The 17442-nt window shown below is 42.8% G+C and overlaps 1 protein-coding gene across 1 annotated transcript in view; it reads right to left on the bottom strand.

The window, feature by feature from the left end:
• GPC6 (glypican 6) overlaps positions 1–17442 on the bottom strand; it is a 1190689-nt gene that overhangs the window by 18773 nt on the left and 1154474 nt on the right. The window contains exon 7 of the mRNA XM_061133003.1: positions 5230–5366. Coding sequence (XP_060988986.1) covers positions 5230–5366 — 137 coding nt within the window. The remainder of the gene's footprint in view (positions 1–5229; positions 5367–17442) is intronic.

Raw genomic sequence — 17442 nt, 5'->3', positions numbered from 1 at the left:
GGAGTGGAGATACAGATGTAGAGAATGGATGTGTGGACGTGGGGAGGAGGATGGGGGGTGGTAGGATGAACTGGGAAATTGGGATTGACCTAGGTGCACGTATGTGCCAAGTTGTTTCAATCATGTCTGACTCTTTGTGACCCTGTGGACTATAGCTCACCAGGTTCCCCTGTCCATGGGATTCTCAAGGCAAGAATACTGGAGTGGGTTGCCATGCTCTCCTCCAGGGGATCTTCCTGACCCAGGGATTGAATCTGCATCTCTTAAGTCTGCTGTATTGGCAGGCAGGTACTTTACTGCTAGTACAACTTGGGAAGCCTGGTAGACAATGTTTGTGTCCTGCTAAGATCCATAGATTGAAGCCCTAAACCTCAATGTGATGGTATTGGGAGGTAGGGTCTTGGGGAGGTAATTAGGTCATGAAGGTGGAGCCCCTATGATGGGATTAGCACCCTCACAAGAAGAGGAGGAGAACAGAGCCCTCTCTCTCTCTGCCAAGTGAGGGCACAGCTCAGAACAGCTGCTCAGAAGAGGTCTCTTATTAGAACCCAGCCTTGCTGACTTCTAGCCTCCAGACTATGAGAAAATAAAATTTTCTTTAAGCTCTCCAGTCTATGGCATCATTGTTATAGCAGCCTGAGCTAGGACACTAATTGAATGCAGTACTGACCAGGGATTCAGAGAATCCATCCTTGGCCTCCAAGGGCATCTCATGAGAGACCAGAGGTTTGTGCAGACTATCCTGTTTTGAGAAGGCAGTGCTGCATTTCCAAGTCAAAATTCCCTCTTGATGCACTTGTGAAGCTTAAGCAATTTGTTGTAGAGATGACTTTAACCTGACTCGGGCTCAGCTATCTTTAGTGTGTGATGTTCCAAACGAACCACGCGACCTGCCCAATCTAGTTGCTGTTGCCATTTGTAAAAGAAGAAAAAGCCCATTAAAGGAAACATCAAGGGTATTCTTGGAGGTGAAGAGAAAAGAGCAAATCGTAACACGTTCCCCAAGGCTTGTGCGTGAACTGAAAAAAGGGAATATCTTACATATTAATAGGAACTTAAAGGAGGCCTGCTGAGATGAAACACAGAACTGTGTGAATCTGAATATCAGATCGACAACGAATCCTTAGTGTAAGCGTGTTCCAGTTGGTGTCTGCTTTTCTTAGGTGCCAAACCTGGCAACTCTGCCTTTGAGCCCTGCTACTCAAAATGCGATCCCTGTACCAGAAACCTCTGCTTCCCTGGGAAACGTATTAAAAATGTAGAATTCAGTTCCATCACAGACTTATTGCATCAGAATCTGCATTTTTTAACAAAACCCCCCAGATTTTAGCCTGTCCATTTGAGAGGCGCTGCTTTAGCGTTTACCAGCTATTCTCACAGACTTGATTGCATTGGTCTTTGAAATTGTCCCAACAGGGTGGCAAGGGAAGGAGAAGCAGGGGCGGACCTTTCCTGACCACCTGGTCCTGTTGTCAGAATGGAGGTTTCCATGCTGACAGGGTCATGGGCGTGCCCACAATTTCCTCCCATCAGAGGGCACACTCTCTTCCTTCTACCTCACCTTCTATTTCCAGACCGGCTGGGCGACTGACGCACACTGAAATCTGCCAGAGATGGATGAAGGTGAAAGCAGGAATGAAGATGAGCCTATGTTCCAGGGGAGACACTGCCCATACATCCTCGACCACCATCCTCAACACGGCCACTCTTACCCTGCAGTTGCCGTAGCAGCCGCATCTGTGTGTATCCTGTCAAAGTCATCACTAATTTCAACAGGCGATATTCATTTTGTAATAGCTATTTGGGAAAACAATACACATTGGGGGACACAGAGTGACGTATCCATTGCAGGAGTCCTTTTGATTTTGGAAATGTTAACATATGAAATAGACATGCTTCTGAATCAGGGAAGCATGGTACAGAGCTTGGAGCAGCATTCAGAAAGCAATCAGGAGAAAAATGGGTGATGGCAGACAAGTCTGAGCAAATACTTAGGATAAAGGGGCTGCAGAGACTGTGGCTAAAGGAATTGGATGGATAAAATATTGTACAAAGAGGAAGAAATATCTAGGTTACCGGCAGCCTCATCTCACAGGCCTGAGTTTTAAAACTCCAGACAATTTCTATCAATGCTAGTCAACATTGCTGTTCCACACTTGATAGATATTTTTTGAAATAAGAGTTTTGGTTCTTTTATTTCACAGAGTGACAAGAATAACCTTTCTTTCTTTTTTTTTTTTTACAAGCATTCCTAAACATTTCAGAAAGCCTTTCATTTGAAAGTCCATACTTCAAAAATAGGGAAAAAATATCCTGTCTGCATTACAAATAGATTTTTCAACTTACAAAATAGTTCAGTGGAATTTTTTTCTTAGTGACAACTTCTCTCCTGTGTTCCTAGATCAATTAACATTTGGATGAGAAGAAAGCTTTAATTAAATTTAATCCAACAAGCCTGTATTGGTTATCTACTTACAATGTTATTAAATATAAAGTTATAATATTAAGATTTCATTATAATGGAAGAATTAAAAAGACGAGAACTAAGAAAACCCTGTGAAATTATAACTTTTCAATGGAAGCATAATTTGAGTCACAAATATTTGCCAGTATAATCTTTTTAATAATACATTGGGTTAAATTCTGGAATAGTCCTGCAAGTGATTTTATTGTATTAAATTTGATGATTTCCCTCACCTGCATAAAATCCTCTAATGGCTTCTCATGGACTCGGGATAAAATTCAAATCTGGTCCCTGAGTACCGAGCAGGTGTGTCTTATGGCTATGTCCTTTCCCAACCCACTGTCTAACAGGATGATACTTCAAGTTCCAAAGTCCACTGTCCTGTCTCCAATCGCTGGGCCTTTTCATGTGTTGACAGACACTACTGCCATCACACAGCACTTGATTGACAGAGCCTTGCTGAGGCTGGGCTGAGGGTGTGCTTCATAAGATCGCTGAAGGACTGAATGAACAAAAGAACAAAGAATCTACTTCATTTGTTCTCCTAGCCCAGGGATGGCAGTATATATCTGTCACTTGTTTTAGAGTCAGGATATTGAAGTGAAATGGCCTCTCAGGTGGCTCAGTGGTAAAGAATTAGCCTGCAATGCAGGAGATGTGAGTTTTATCCCTTGGTCAGGAAGATACCCTGGAGAAGAAAATGGCAACCTGCTCCAGTATTCTTGCCTGGGAAATTCCACGGACAGAGGAGCCTGGCAGTCTACAGACCAGGGGGTCGCAAAGAGTTGGAAATGACTTAGCGACTAAACAACAACAACCGAGGTGAAAACAATACTCTCTAGGGTTTGGGAGATGTCAGCTTTCACCTTAGTTCATCAGCTATCCTTAGACTAATGGTTTACCTTGTCTAGATTCCTGACTGCACAATGAGGAACTTGGCTGAACTATCCCAGGCTCTTCTTGCTCTAACTTCATGGTCTTTATCTTCCCCATTCATTTTCTTGATGGAATGTAGTCCCCTCCCCAGTCCTTCCAGCAAATCTTTCTTTATATTTCTTCTGTAAGAATTTACAGGGACTTCCCTGGTGGTCCAGTGGTTAAGAATTCACTTTCCAATACAGGGGTTGCTGGTTTGATCCCCGGTCAGGAAACTAAGATCCTACATGCTGAGGGGCAGCTAAGCCCCCTTGCTGCAAGCACTGAGCCTGTGTGCCCTAGAGCCCCTGCACCACAACTAGAAAAGCTCACGTTCTGGAATGAAGACCCAGTGCAGCCAAAATAAAAGTAATAATAAAAAAAGAAACTGTACATGCACTAACATCCAGTAACCTGTGTAACTCTCCATGGGAATGCAGTTCAAACAGTCACCATTTCAGCCAAGGCTAAAAGGTAAACACAGATGGACAATGGAACAGCTTGAAAAATCAACCACTTTATTCATTAGGCCATCTGGTCATCCTTTACAGTGTCTTTCTGTACAGTCATTAGGAAAAGACACATTAGAAGCTGTTAATTCACAGCCGACTTTGCTGGCCCAAGGTCCCCTTCATAGAAGACTGAATACTGCTAAGTTACTAAGCATTTTTGAGGGGCAGCATTGTTGATACTGTGAATAGCCTTTGGTACCCTCATAATTTAAGACTGTCACATGGATATTTGGGGGGTAACTTGAAATGACTGCAGTTCTTTCAGCAGCTGTCTTGTTTTCCTCTTGCTAATCTCTCTCTAGGGTAGCTAATAATACCATTACCAATAGAAGCGAAAAATGCAGCTCAGCAGTGTAAGAAATTATACCCAATGAGCATCTCACTTTTACCCCTGCCTCCTGCAGCTTTGTGTGAACTTAATATCCATGAATCTTCTTGTTCTCTCTTCATCACAGCTGTTTCATATGCTCGAAAATGCCCAATAAGGCCGCAGAACAGACCCCTTCTTTTAGCTCTTCCACCTGCCTGTTGATCCCCAAAGATTCCTTGACTCCAATTTACCAGCTGCTTTGCTCACCTACATCCCTGCTGAGGAGGCTTTGAGCAGACTCCTCTCCCAGTGTCTGCCCTGCCTGCCAACTCCCAGCCAGTTCTCCCGTCCAACTTCTCCACCCTATGACAACTCAGGCCAAGCCCATTGCTGGGCTGAACCAAGAAAGTCAGAAATTCCATACCAAGGGGCAGTAGCCTTGGGCAGCAGAGTGGAGGAGGAGAACAGAGCCATCTCTCAGCAGGAGATTCCAATGGGACTTTCTAAGGCACTGGACTTAAGAGAACGCTTTCCTGGTTGTTATTTTCTTTTTCCCTTACCCTTCAAATGAGACTTCAGTATTTTCTTTTTCTCCCAGGGTGAAAAAAATTACAGTTGAATGTTCACTTCCTGTTTAACTTGTAATGGAAAAAAAAAAAAACCCAGTAAGCTGTGCAAAATTTAACTGTGGATAAAAATAGCTCCGCTACCTTAAAGTCATTAAGAGAACATACAAAGCTCTTTGTGATCTCAAGATATCCGTAACCTGGCATCTGTCCCCATCCCTCCATCCTCGTCCAGGGGGGGAGGCATGCAGAACAAGGATTCCACGCTTAATGGCACCTTGACAGTAAGTGCTCCCAGGTGCCCATCAAACCTGTCACTCTGAACAGCTGTCGCTAAGTGACGACGTGTCGCTCCACCCTCCGCTGGCTTTTGCATAAACAGGTCTGCAGCGTTGTGCCAGGAGAGCCTTCCAGGACTGAATGTGCAGCATCCCTTCCACAAGAATAGCGAGCCACTCTCACCTGGCTTTGCTGTGCCCATTCCAACATTCCTCTTCGTTGGACGTGCCCGCCGTCACGCTCTCGTCCTTGCAGATGGTGTAGGGCAATGTCGACCAGACCTTTTTAGAGAGCTTCAGTTTCTCTTTTATGTCTGTGACCTGATCAAGAAAGCAAGGAAAGAGAGTGAACATTCTTGCTGGGCATTGTCCGTTCCTACACCAGGACATGGTGCAGGGGAAGGTTAGAGAGTCTGTGATGGAACGAGCACAGATTCCCCATCAGCTTTAAGAGAGAACCCATCCTGTAGGACTTATTGCCCAGGGAAGCCTCACTTCCTCCTTCCTCCACTTCCCTCTAGCTTCTGGCAGAGGGTTCTCAGATAATTGACTCTTGGTTTTCCATTTTTTCCTGCCCTCCCATCCTTTGAATTAGAAACTTATGAGGCATCTCAACTGGCTTCAGGGCCCCCTCTGGCTGGGAGAAATAAGGGTTCCCTTCTGCAAACACCCTCAATCTGATCTTCAGGATTCATTTGCCTAGATGTCAGATAAATACATCTAGGGGATGAAAAAAGAGATACAATGTGTTCCCCAAAGGTCTACTCATTTCTGCAAGAAATGAGTATAGTCACTAATTCAGCCGCTGGTGACCCTTGCTCTTGACCAGTGGACAGGCCCACACAGCACACTCTTGGACAATGAGCAGCACCCTAAACCCACTTTAAAATCTCTAGTAGCAGAGACAAGAGTCATTCCAAATACGGGTAAATGTAAAATCCACAGTCCTGTCGATGGATGGCTGGGAGGAGCTTGGTACCAGCAACTTTAGGGCTTTCAGGCTCAGCTCTGACTTTTCGTCTGCAGAAAGGGTAAGACAGGGACTCAGTACCATTTTGGCTCCACAATAAGAATCAAGATTCATGCAGTCACACCATGATGTTCTACTCTGTCTATAAGAACATGGGGAAAAATCTATGGATGGTGGAAATGTCGCTGTTATAGGTCAAATTATGTCCTATAATATTCACATACTCAAGTCCTATGCTCAGAACCTCAAGAATATGACCTTATTTGGATCTGGGATCTTTACAGAGGTAAGGAAGTTAAAATGAGGTCTTTAGGTTGGCACTAATCCAATAGCACTGGTGTCCTTGTACAAAGGGGGGCTTTGACCACAGGGGTTTGCACAGAAGCAAGACAACGTGAAGAGATGCAGGAAGAAAGCATTCATCTACAGGCCAAGGAGAGAAACCTGGAAAAAATCCTTTCCTCACAGCCCTCAGAAACAACCAATCCTGTTGACACCTTGATTTTTGACTTCTGGCCTCCAGAACTATGAGACCATACATTTCTGTGGTTTAAGCCACCCACACCTCATTGTGACAGCCTGGCAGACCTATACAGCATCCTAGAAGGGAGGACCACTCACACCTGTGATCAGTGGCCTTCAGAAACAAAGTGTGCTGTGTTTACTGTGGATGGAGTACAGATCTGAGAAAACACTTCAACGATCCGTTGTCAGGTTTAAGAGAAACACAAAGAAATAAAAGAGCAACATTTCATGCTGTCCCTAGTCATATTTCTCAGTAGTTTCAGAGCTGTACAGTTTTTGGTCCTTGCTTATTTGTGATTCTGATGATGACAGAGATTTCAGCCCTGGGAAATGTCTGTTCACCAGTCAGGTACTGAAGATGACCAGAATGTTGAACCTAAGAACTTGATACATATCCTTGAATGGTGTGATGTTATTTTTGTTTCAGAACATAAAAAAAAAATCTGCAAGTGGTGAAATTCCAAACAGTGGCTTATACTCGGTAAATCTCAAGGCAACTTAAAGACTACACTCTCTGATTTCCTCCACTGGTGCTGACTTTGGTCCATAGACTGCCCCCTTGGCCCTCCTTCCAGCCAATCTGACTGCCTAAAAAGTGTTAGCCACCTAGTTTTGTCCGACTCTTTGCGACCCCATGGACTATAGCCCGCCAGGCTCCTCTGTCCATGGAATTCTCCAGGCAAGAATACTGGAGTGGGTAGCCATGCCCTCCTCCAGAAGATCTTTGAAACCAGGGATGAAACCCGGGCCTCCTACATTGCAGGCAGATTTTTCACACCACCAGGGAAGCCCCTCTGACTGGCTAAAGGGACTGCAGTAATGCCAGTCCATTTCTGCTCACCATTCTTAGCACAGATTTATATGCATATTGTCATTGGTTTTTAAATTTTTTTTGTTTTAAATATGTGTAGCCATTTCTGTCCAGCCATAGGTGGATGGACACTCTGCTTAACAACTATTTAAAAAACTTCAAATCCCTGAAACCCCAATTAAGAAACGCTGAAAGCATGACAGAAAAATCACCACTCTGCAGCCATCTCATAGTAATAACTGATTTCAGTGAGTATCATCAATAGATTGTGTTGTGGGTCCACCCTAAAAGATGGGTCCTGCTCACCAGTACCTGTGAATGTGAATGTGACCTTGTTTGGAAATGAAATCTTTGTAGATGATCAAGCTAAAATGGGGTCATTAGGGTGGGCCCTAATCCAAAATGACTTTGTTCTTATCAAAAAAGGAGATTTAGATACAGAGATACCCACTGGGAGGAAACCCTGGAGAGGTGTGGAGAGAAAGGCAGAGATTGGGATAATGCTTCTATAAGCCAAGGAACACCAGCGATGGCCAGTGAGCCACCAGAAGCCAGAGGACAGGCCTGGGACAGACTCTCCCTCTTAGCCTCAGAAAGGAACAGCCCTGCTGACACTGGGGTCTCAGACTTCCAGCCTCCAGACTGTGAAAAATTAAGCTTCTATTATTGTAAGCCACCCAGTTGGTGATTATACAGTCCTAGCAAACTAGCACAAGCTCAAAGAATACTGGGTAGAAGTTTGATGGGGAACAGGATATTTACACAATCCCAGAGCATCCCCTGGGCCTTCCCTAATGGCCCAGTGGTAAAGAATCTGCCTGCCAATGTAGGAGACATGGGTTCCGTCCCTGGGTTGGGAAGATCCCCTGGAGAAGGAAATGGCAACCCACTCCAGTATTCTTGCCTGGGAAATCCCACGGACAGAGGAGCCTGGCAGGCTACAGTTCGTGGGGGTGTCACAAAAGAGTCGAACACAACTGACTGACTAAACAACAACAACAAAGCATTTCCCACAGATTACTTATTATTACAAGAGGACAACTGGTCATCACTTTACAGGGCTGAAACCTGGCAGCCCCCAACTTAACCAAGTGATCAAAGTCATGGGACAACTTGGTACTGGGTACCTCCTGGTGTGATGGGACAGGACAGAAACATCACTTATGCAGCAAAATTCATAACCTCAGTCCAATCATGAGGACACACTAGACAAACCCCAACGAAGGGATGTTTTACGAAACAGCTGGTCTGTATGCCTTAAAAATGTCAGTCATAAAAGATACAGAAAAGCTGAAGAATTTGCCCAGGTTAAGGAGACTAAGAGACATGGTGTCCAAATACAGTGGATGGCTCTGGATTGGACAACAGATTGGAAAAATAATTGCCCAAAAGGATATGTTTAGTTGGAAAAATTTGCACCCTGACTCTATATTACATAATAATATTGTATCAATGTTAAATTTCCTGAGTATGAACTCCTATTGTGACAACACAGGGGAATGTCAAGTTCTTAGGTGATACACATTGGCATATATAGAACTAAAGAGATACGATTTCCACACCTTACCCTAGAATGGTTCAGGAATAATAAATATAAAATATATATATATATATATAAAGCAAGAGAAAGTGAGAAAGCAAACATAAGAAATTTTTAATAATCAGTGAATCTATAAGGAGATATACTTTTTTTCCCCAAAGATTGCAATTTTTCAGTAAGTTTGAATTTCTTTAAAAAAAATAAAACATGTCAAAAATAAAATCCTTAACATGTGATTTGTTCAGCAGAGTGCCATTCTGATGTCCCTAACCTCTAACCTGAACTATTCCCTTAGGCCACTTATCCTCACTGTTCTCAAATCCAGCTTCAGGATGGAAATACTATAGGCTCTATTCCATCCCACAACAGATACACCAAGAATGAGCCTTCTCTTTTCTCTTATTTCATACAGAAACCCCACCTTTAACCTGTGGGAGTCTGAACCAATTATATACATTTTTCGACACAGGGAAAGAAGAAAATAGCATGACATCCCACAGGTATCTCCTTTTTTGATATTTGCCCAATTTAAGTGTATATTATGCTACTTTTTCTTTTAATCAAACTCAAGCATTGTATCTTTCATGGTTTATTCTCAACACCACCCCCTCCCCTGACACCCATGAGACTTGGATGGAACTTTCTGTGTTCTAAGAGGGCCCCCATTCATGATTCTGAGTACTGATCACTCCAATCCTTTATAATTGGCTTATTTTTCTGATTCTAAGACCACATGCTTCTTCAAGGCAGGGACAGGGTTCTAATTTGTCTTCATTCTCAGTGCTTAGAAGGGGTCGGGTGACCAACCATCTCATTTTGCCCAGGACTTAGGGGGATCACTAATTTTGAGTGCAAAAACTGAAAAGTCCTGGGCAAAGTGAGATGAGTTAGACACACAGGTTTCAGCATACAGTACGTGTTCAATAAATGCTGGTTGAGAAAATCACTTATGCAGCAAAAATTCAGACTTCCAGCCTCCAGACTGTGAAAAATTAAGTTTCTATTATTGTAAGCCACCCAGTTGGTGATTATGCAGTCCTAGAAAACTAGCACAACTGCAAAGACTTGTACAGGATCACAGACCTTAGAGTTAACAGAAAATAGTTGAGGGTCACACCATGTGGGCTCTTATCTCAAAAGGGCCAGGAGGCTCTGAGGGTCCCCCCAGGACTTGATTTAATATCTGCCTTAGTGAGGAGTGTGGGTCTCTTCTAACCATTCACACAGCACATTTTCTAATCAGGTCGTGTTCACTCTGGCATTTCAGAAGCCAGGCATTTTCATTGTGCAATCGAAGGTGATAACGGCAAAGAAGCAGTAAGAGATGCAAAAGCTCTTTTAACATTCTGCACGAAAACACCGTCCAATTCACTTCCAGACTGGAGTGGTGAGGCAGACAGCTGAAAAAAATGGACACTATTAGCCACCAGAGAGGAATATGCCTTTGATTCTAAAGAATAGCTGGATGATTGCCCTTAGTTTTTTAGTATTAAGAAAATCTTTCAGTCTCACATCATTTAGAAATATTTTTTCATTTTCCTGGTGGCTCAGACAGTAAAGAATCTGCCTGTAATGGCGGAAACCTGGGTTTGATTCCTGGGTCAGGAAGATCTCCTGGAGAAGGGAATGGTAACCCACTCCAGTATTCTTGCCTGGAAAATTCAGTGGACAGAGGAACCTGGCAGACTACAGCCCACGGGGTAGCAAAGTGTCACACACAACTGAGCGACTAACACGTTGAACACTTTTCTTTTTGAATAATAATGTAACTTTTCTGTAGCTCTAGATCTGAGTTTTTGTTGTGTGCTAAGCTTCATGTTAGCAAGTACTCTTGGTGGAAATATATCACTAACAATAAGAGTGAGGTCTAATTCATTAATAACACAAACTCGATGGAAACAAAGACCTGGGATCAAATGAGAATTTCTAATTTCTTCTCCCTGCTTCCCAAATGAACTCTAATACATGCACTTTATATTTACCACTTACCACTGTTACATTAGGAATACTATACTAAATATCAGAAATATCTGTGTACTAAATATTTTTCATCTATGCTATTGATAGATTGTGAAAGTTCAACAGCAGTTTCTATTATGCCATAGGAATTTGATCCAAATAGACACTATTGGGATCCACTGGGAGAATGTGAGCCTTCTGATGGAACTTATCTGGACTTGATTCTGATTTCTGACTCAGTTTCAATGACTGGCGGCAGTAAAGGCAGGCACTCAGTTTAAAGCCTGTGAAGCATCCTGAATACTTAGCTATAGAAACACAGTGGTACCATTTTCATCCTCACCCTACAGAACTGTACAATTACACAAAGGAGAGAGGCAGTCAACACGGCGGAGGGGCTGCTGAAATCAAGGGGATCACCAAACACAAAGAGCAGAAAGAAGGACTGTCCAAGCACTGTCGTCTGACAACTTCATTTAAGAGGTAATCTTGCTCCAGATATTTAACTTGAATCTTACTGGGCTTCTGACTTAACAGCTTCCACTTTACAGGAAATATTAGGGATAGAAGTATAAATTAAGTAACACCATAAATAAGTGATCAGACACATCCAGTGTGTGCGATATTATATAAGACAGCTGGTTTTGACTTTTCAAAAGAAGAGGGAAAACAATAAACAGAGATTTTTGTAAATGAAAAAAAAAAAGAAAAAAAACCCTCTAAAGGCATAACAACAAATGCTATGTGAAGACATTAACAGAATCTTGGATCTGGAGATGGGTACCAAGGGATAAGAGAGCTTTGAGATAATTTTGAATATGGAATAGATAGGTGGATGATATTATTGAATTTCTGTTACTATTCTTAAGTGTAATCTTGACATCGTGGTTGTGTAGGAGCCGGTCCTTGCTTTTAGAAGATTCACAAGGAGGTATTCAGAGACAGGTGTTATTTTGTCTTAGACTTGAAAATAGCAAAAAAGTCAACCATGATTGAGTCTTCACAAAGAACACATGGATGTAAATTTTATTATTTTTCCTACCATTTCAGTGTCATTCGAAAAAGTTAACAATAGCAGAAAGTTAGGAAAAGAAATGACTTTACTGTCAGGACACAGGGTGTTTAAGAGCCTTGCTATATTCAGCCTAGGGCAGTAATTGACTCAAAACAATTAGAGGCTAACTAGGAGTTTTCTTAGAGCTAAAGCATTTACATTCCACCTTCACAACTCTGTGCTGAAATATTACTCCCTGCCTGCAACTAGGAAAAGGAGGTTTAGAGAGGTGAAAAAATTGGCCACACATCTAGTCAGTGAAAGTGAAGTTCACTCAGTCATGTATGACTCTTTGCGACCCCATGGACTATACAGTCTGTGGAATTCTCCAGGCTAGAATACCGGAGTGGGTCGCCTTTCCCTTCTCCAGGGGATCTTCCCAACCCACGGAACGAAGCCAGGTCTCTTGCATTACGTGCAGATTCTTTACCAGCTGAGCCACAAGGGAAGCCCATCTAGTCAATGGTGGAGAGGAAATTCAAATTCAAACATAGACTTTAGAATTGTTACTTTTAACGACTCAGCTTGATAAGGGTGTTGCCTACAGCCAAGATCTCCAGCTTGTGTTTGTTGGGGGATGGTGGTGGGGTGTTGTGTACATCCTTAGGGGTGGGCAAGACGATTAAATGTGATTCAAGACAAAGACATTAGAACTTCTATTTCTATTTTTAAATATAAAAATATAAGGGGAGTTAAGCCTCTCTAGTATTTCATCTATCTACAGATTGACATGCCTTCAATCAGTTCATATAGCAGTGGCAGTTTCTCAATTATCCTGTAGAAGGAGTGAGATTTCTACATTGGGAAAAGGCTTGAAATGGATCTTCCTCTCCCCTTGTTAGCTTGCTCCTAGGGTACTGAAATCTATCACAGTTCATATGTGCTGGTTAAACACAGCTATAGATTAGATGATGCAGTTTTAACTAACTCATTAAATGGCCCAGTGACTTAAAATGACTTTTGCAAAGAAAGTTTGGATCTCTTTCTTCTCAAACAGGGCAAGCACAAGGAAACAACAATGAAATGGCAGGCATGATATAGCCTTCACATCAGCAACTTCACAAAGTACAAATAATAAAGCTTCTGCATATCTCTCACTTTTAAAAAGTTTCTATTTTTTTGCATAAGTTTCACAAGGTACAGAATGTACTAGTGTAACAGTGTTATATATAATTTATGCATAAGTAGTTATAAATATCCTGGGTATCTATGATTCTGAATTTTTGCTGATAGAGATGTGAGAGTCAAAAAAAAAGGAGCTTGCTAGTCTGTAGCCCAGGGACTGACACAATATACTTCGAATACCTGACCTAGCAAACAAAAACATTCAGTGAAATCTGTTTAATGAGATAGGGAGAGAGATGCTGCATAAGTCATCAGCGTGTCTGTGTTCAGTTGTATCAGACTCTTTGTGACTCCATGGACTGTAGCCCACCAGGCTCCTCTCTCGATGGGATTTCCCAGGCAAGAATACTGGAGTGGGTTGCCATTTCCTTCTCCAGGGGATCTTCCTAACCCACGGATCGAACCTGCGTCTCTTGTGTCTTCTGCATCGGCAGGCGAATTCTTTACCCCTAGTGCCACCGGGAAGCCCCCTCCACCAGCCTTCATGAGATAGGGAAATGTATTTATTATAATTTAGAAAAAGTTCCAATACATTGGTTAAACAAGAAAAATGGCTTTTGTTGCTAGCATTCATCCATTAAACACTTCATATATGCTTTCTGTTAAGTTCGGATTTCTGCTACCCATTAGGGATACAAACATAGCTGGTACAGAGTCTGTTCTTGAAGGATACTAGCTTCCCTGACTAGAGGCTGGTGAACAGACACAGAACAAGGAGGACAGTCACGGGTAAGCAAAGGGCTCTGGGGGCACTGACATCAATTTGTCTAGATGTTTCCTTCCCAACCAAATAAAACTTTGCTGACATTTGCTTTCGGGTGGCTGCTGAACTCGGCCATAGGGACAATTAGGAAGCTGCATAATTAGTCATTTCTATCCTGAGGGAAAAAAAGCACAAAATGCATTATATGCTCCCATGTCTTTGCTCCAATGATGGGCTGGTTGATCCACGCACAAGTCATCGCTTTTTACCACCATTCTGGTCTTTAGTTCTTCATTTTCCTGAGGAGTATCTGTGCTTTCCTGACTCTAGGAGACTTGGTAAACAGCACTGTGCATGTCCTGAAATTTTTGTTGAATGAATATAGAGCAGCATTGACAGTTATCTGCCAAGGGAAGTAAGATTTCAAAAATGGTCCATTATCTGCCCTGGTGGCTCAGTGGTAAAGAATCCGCCTGCCAATGCAGGAAATGTGGGTCCTATCCTTGGGTCTGGAAGATCCCCTGGAGGAGGAAATGGCAACCCACTCCAGTGTTCTTGCATGGAAATCCCCACGGACAGAGGAGCCTGGTGGGCTACAGTCCATGGGGTCGCAAAGAGTCAGACATGACTTAACTACTAAACCACCAACTGTCAGCAACTGCCTGCTGGATTTTCCTTTGGAGAGAAAGGAAGACATGGGTTCATTCAGTCAAGCTTTCTGAAGAAAAGCTGACCCGACCTGATCACTCTCGAGGGACAGGGGGATCAGAGATGATCCCTCCAGTACCTCTAGTCTTCTGCCATCTTGAATATCATTCCAGGTGTAATTTACACAGATAAGATGGGAAAGACTTGGAGATCTCAGAGGCAGTCTGGGCATGGGGAAAATCCATGAGAATTTAACTAAAACAATGCAAGGATTCCCATCTTAAACAGTCTTTGCAATCCTTATCAAGACATACCATGTCCAGTATTTTGCCTTTGATTTTCTAAGCGAATGATTTGTTAAATGTTAATGAGAAGCACTTTTGAACTTTGTTATTACCTTTGGTTCTATGCGGATTCATCAATGGGGTGTATATGATGTCTTCCAAGAGACTTTGCCCATGGCTCTCTATTTCCTGAGGCCCATCTGCCCTGGACTTTTTCTATCCTCTGGATCTTGCATATGAAGTATGAGACACGAACTGTCAGAAGACCCCCTGCTATCCCCTCTCAATCATGCCAGGACCAGAATTCACTTCACTGGATACCTGTTGTATGTACCTGGCCGGATGCCCTATCTGCTCATGACTTCAGAAAGACTGCTATGTGTCTATGTCATCTGTATGGGAACATAAAATAACTGGATGTAAATAATATATACCATATCTTTAGAAAAAGATGGTTAATATTTAAAGGGCTATACACTAAATAATACATGTTGAGGGGGGAAAGAAAACAATTTGAATATTTTATAGGCTGAAGGTCATTTGTTAGCTTTGGAAAACAATCTATTTAAAGAAACAAAGGGAGCCTCATTTTTGCCTCATGAACAAGGCCACTTTGGTCAAGTTAAGGGAAATTCATGATACATGATACCACTTTTGCAACCTGAGAGTTTAATAACCTGGCTTCAGAGATGGTGATCTCATCCAGCTTTACTCTAGAGAAGAATGCTCTTTTCTTAGAGCACCACGTCATTCAATTCACATTGTCAACCTGCATTGGAATTCAGGCCGTGCTCCACCTCCAGTGCTCAAACACTGGTCTGAGTGCACGTGTTCATGACTGCAGTAAGTCCCCTATCTTAAAAGTTGTGAACTTTCAAAGATGTGAACATGCATCTGGTTCTAACAAGGAAACAGAACCTATACAATCAATGTCAGGTATGAGTGAAATCACCTGCCCTCCATCTCCTATTGCTGAAGATCCTTCAGCTCTACCATCTTCCACCCCCCCACCCTCCTCCCGTCAGTAACTTCTCTTACCTGTTCATTTGATGCCAACCCCTGTATGCCAGCGGTTGTACTGTACTACTGTGCTTTTCAAGGTATAGTATTGCAAGATTAAAAAAAATTTTTTTTGTTTGTTTGCTTTTTTAATGTATTAGGTAACTCTAGGGGTAAAGAACCCACCTGCCAATGCAGGAGACATAAGAGATGCGAGTTTGATCCCTGGGTTGGAGAGATCCCCTGGAGGAGGGCATGGCAACCCACTCCAGTATTCTTGCCTGGAGAATCCCATGGACAGAGGAGCCTGGCTGGTTACAGTCCATGGGACTGCAGAGTCGTACGTGACTGAGGTGACTTAGCACGTATGCACGTGTGGAAAGTATTATAACCCTATTATAGTACAGTACTATACAGCCAATTGTGTTAGTTGTGTACCTGTGTGTGCGCTGAGTTGCTTCAGTCATGTCCAACTTTGCGACCCTATTGACTGTAGTCCGCCAGGCTCCTCAGTCCATGGGATTCTCCAGGCAAGAACACTGGAGTGGGTTGCCATGCCCTCCTCAGGTGGGACCCAAGCTAACTGCATTGGACCTACATACAAATGGACGTATGAACTCGCTCTTGGAACAGAACTCGTTCACATGCAGGGGACTTACTGTTCTCAGTTGACAACACATTCAGACAGCCTGGAATAGAGTATTGAAAGCTCCGATCTCTCAGAGTGAATGCTAATTTTTTAAATGTGGTCAAATATCCATGAATACAATCTTCCTAATATTCTTGAGAAAGTGAGGGTTACTGATGCCATTTAGGTCAATCCAGAGGCTAAAGACACAGGATAGGCTTAATATACTTGCTTGATTTATGTTGAAGCTTGAACTCAAGTCCAGTCTTCTGATATGGCTCTTAGTGTCCTATTCACTAGAACATCAGTTTTCCTATTCTGGTTCTGTAAAACTGTTTGGTGTTATTTTTCAGATCTCAGATTGTCCTTGTTTATGGTGTAGTGTGGGCTTCCCTGGAGGCTCAGTGGTAAAAATCTGCCTGCCAATGTAGGAGATGCAGGTTCAATCCCTGGGTCGGGAAGATCCCCTGGACAAGGAAATGACAACCCACTCTAGTATTTTGCATGGGAAATCCCATGGACAGAGGAGCCTGACGGGCTACAGTCCATGGGGTCATAAAGAGTTAGTGACTAAACAATGACAACATAGTGTAGTGTGTTTCAGCAGGCCCTGGAATGCTTGGAAAAATCACTTGTTACACGTGTTCTTTCTGGAAGCTTCTAAATTGGTCTTGGGGATGGCAGTAGGGTCCTGTTAGATGAGGTTGATCAGTGAACCCAAGGCAGACTCTGGCCATACAACACTGTCACCCAGCTCTCTGCTGAGGACTTGAGTCACAAGACAATCTAAAACCAGTCTTGTGTTCTGGGCTTTCTCAGACGTCCCCTGGGAATTCCGCAACACATTCCTAGCTGTTACCATATGACATATTCTCCATCCTGTGGAATGGTACTTTTCACATTACCTGCCAAGGAGACAAACACACATATGTTTTGTAGGAAAAACTAAGATGGATGAAAACACTGGTAGGAAGTGAGAGACTCACTGAAGGTTTGAAAGGACACTGCTTAGTTCTGTGGAGTTTCTCAGAGGATTGAGAATTGGATGAAAAATTTAAAGAGCTGGCACCATCCCCTCAGGCTTCAGGTTTGGAGTTTCTTGGCTACAGGATTACACTGTATTAAGGGCATGACCTTGAAAAGACAGATGG

The sequence above is a fragment of the Dama dama genome, chromosome 30 (assembly GCF_033118175.1).
Source record: "Dama dama isolate Ldn47 chromosome 30, ASM3311817v1, whole genome shotgun sequence".
Lineage (NCBI taxonomy): Eukaryota > Metazoa > Chordata > Mammalia > Artiodactyla > Cervidae > Dama > Dama dama.
Note: the sequence above shows the minus strand (reverse complement) of the source record. Positions and strands in the feature narration are given on the sequence as shown.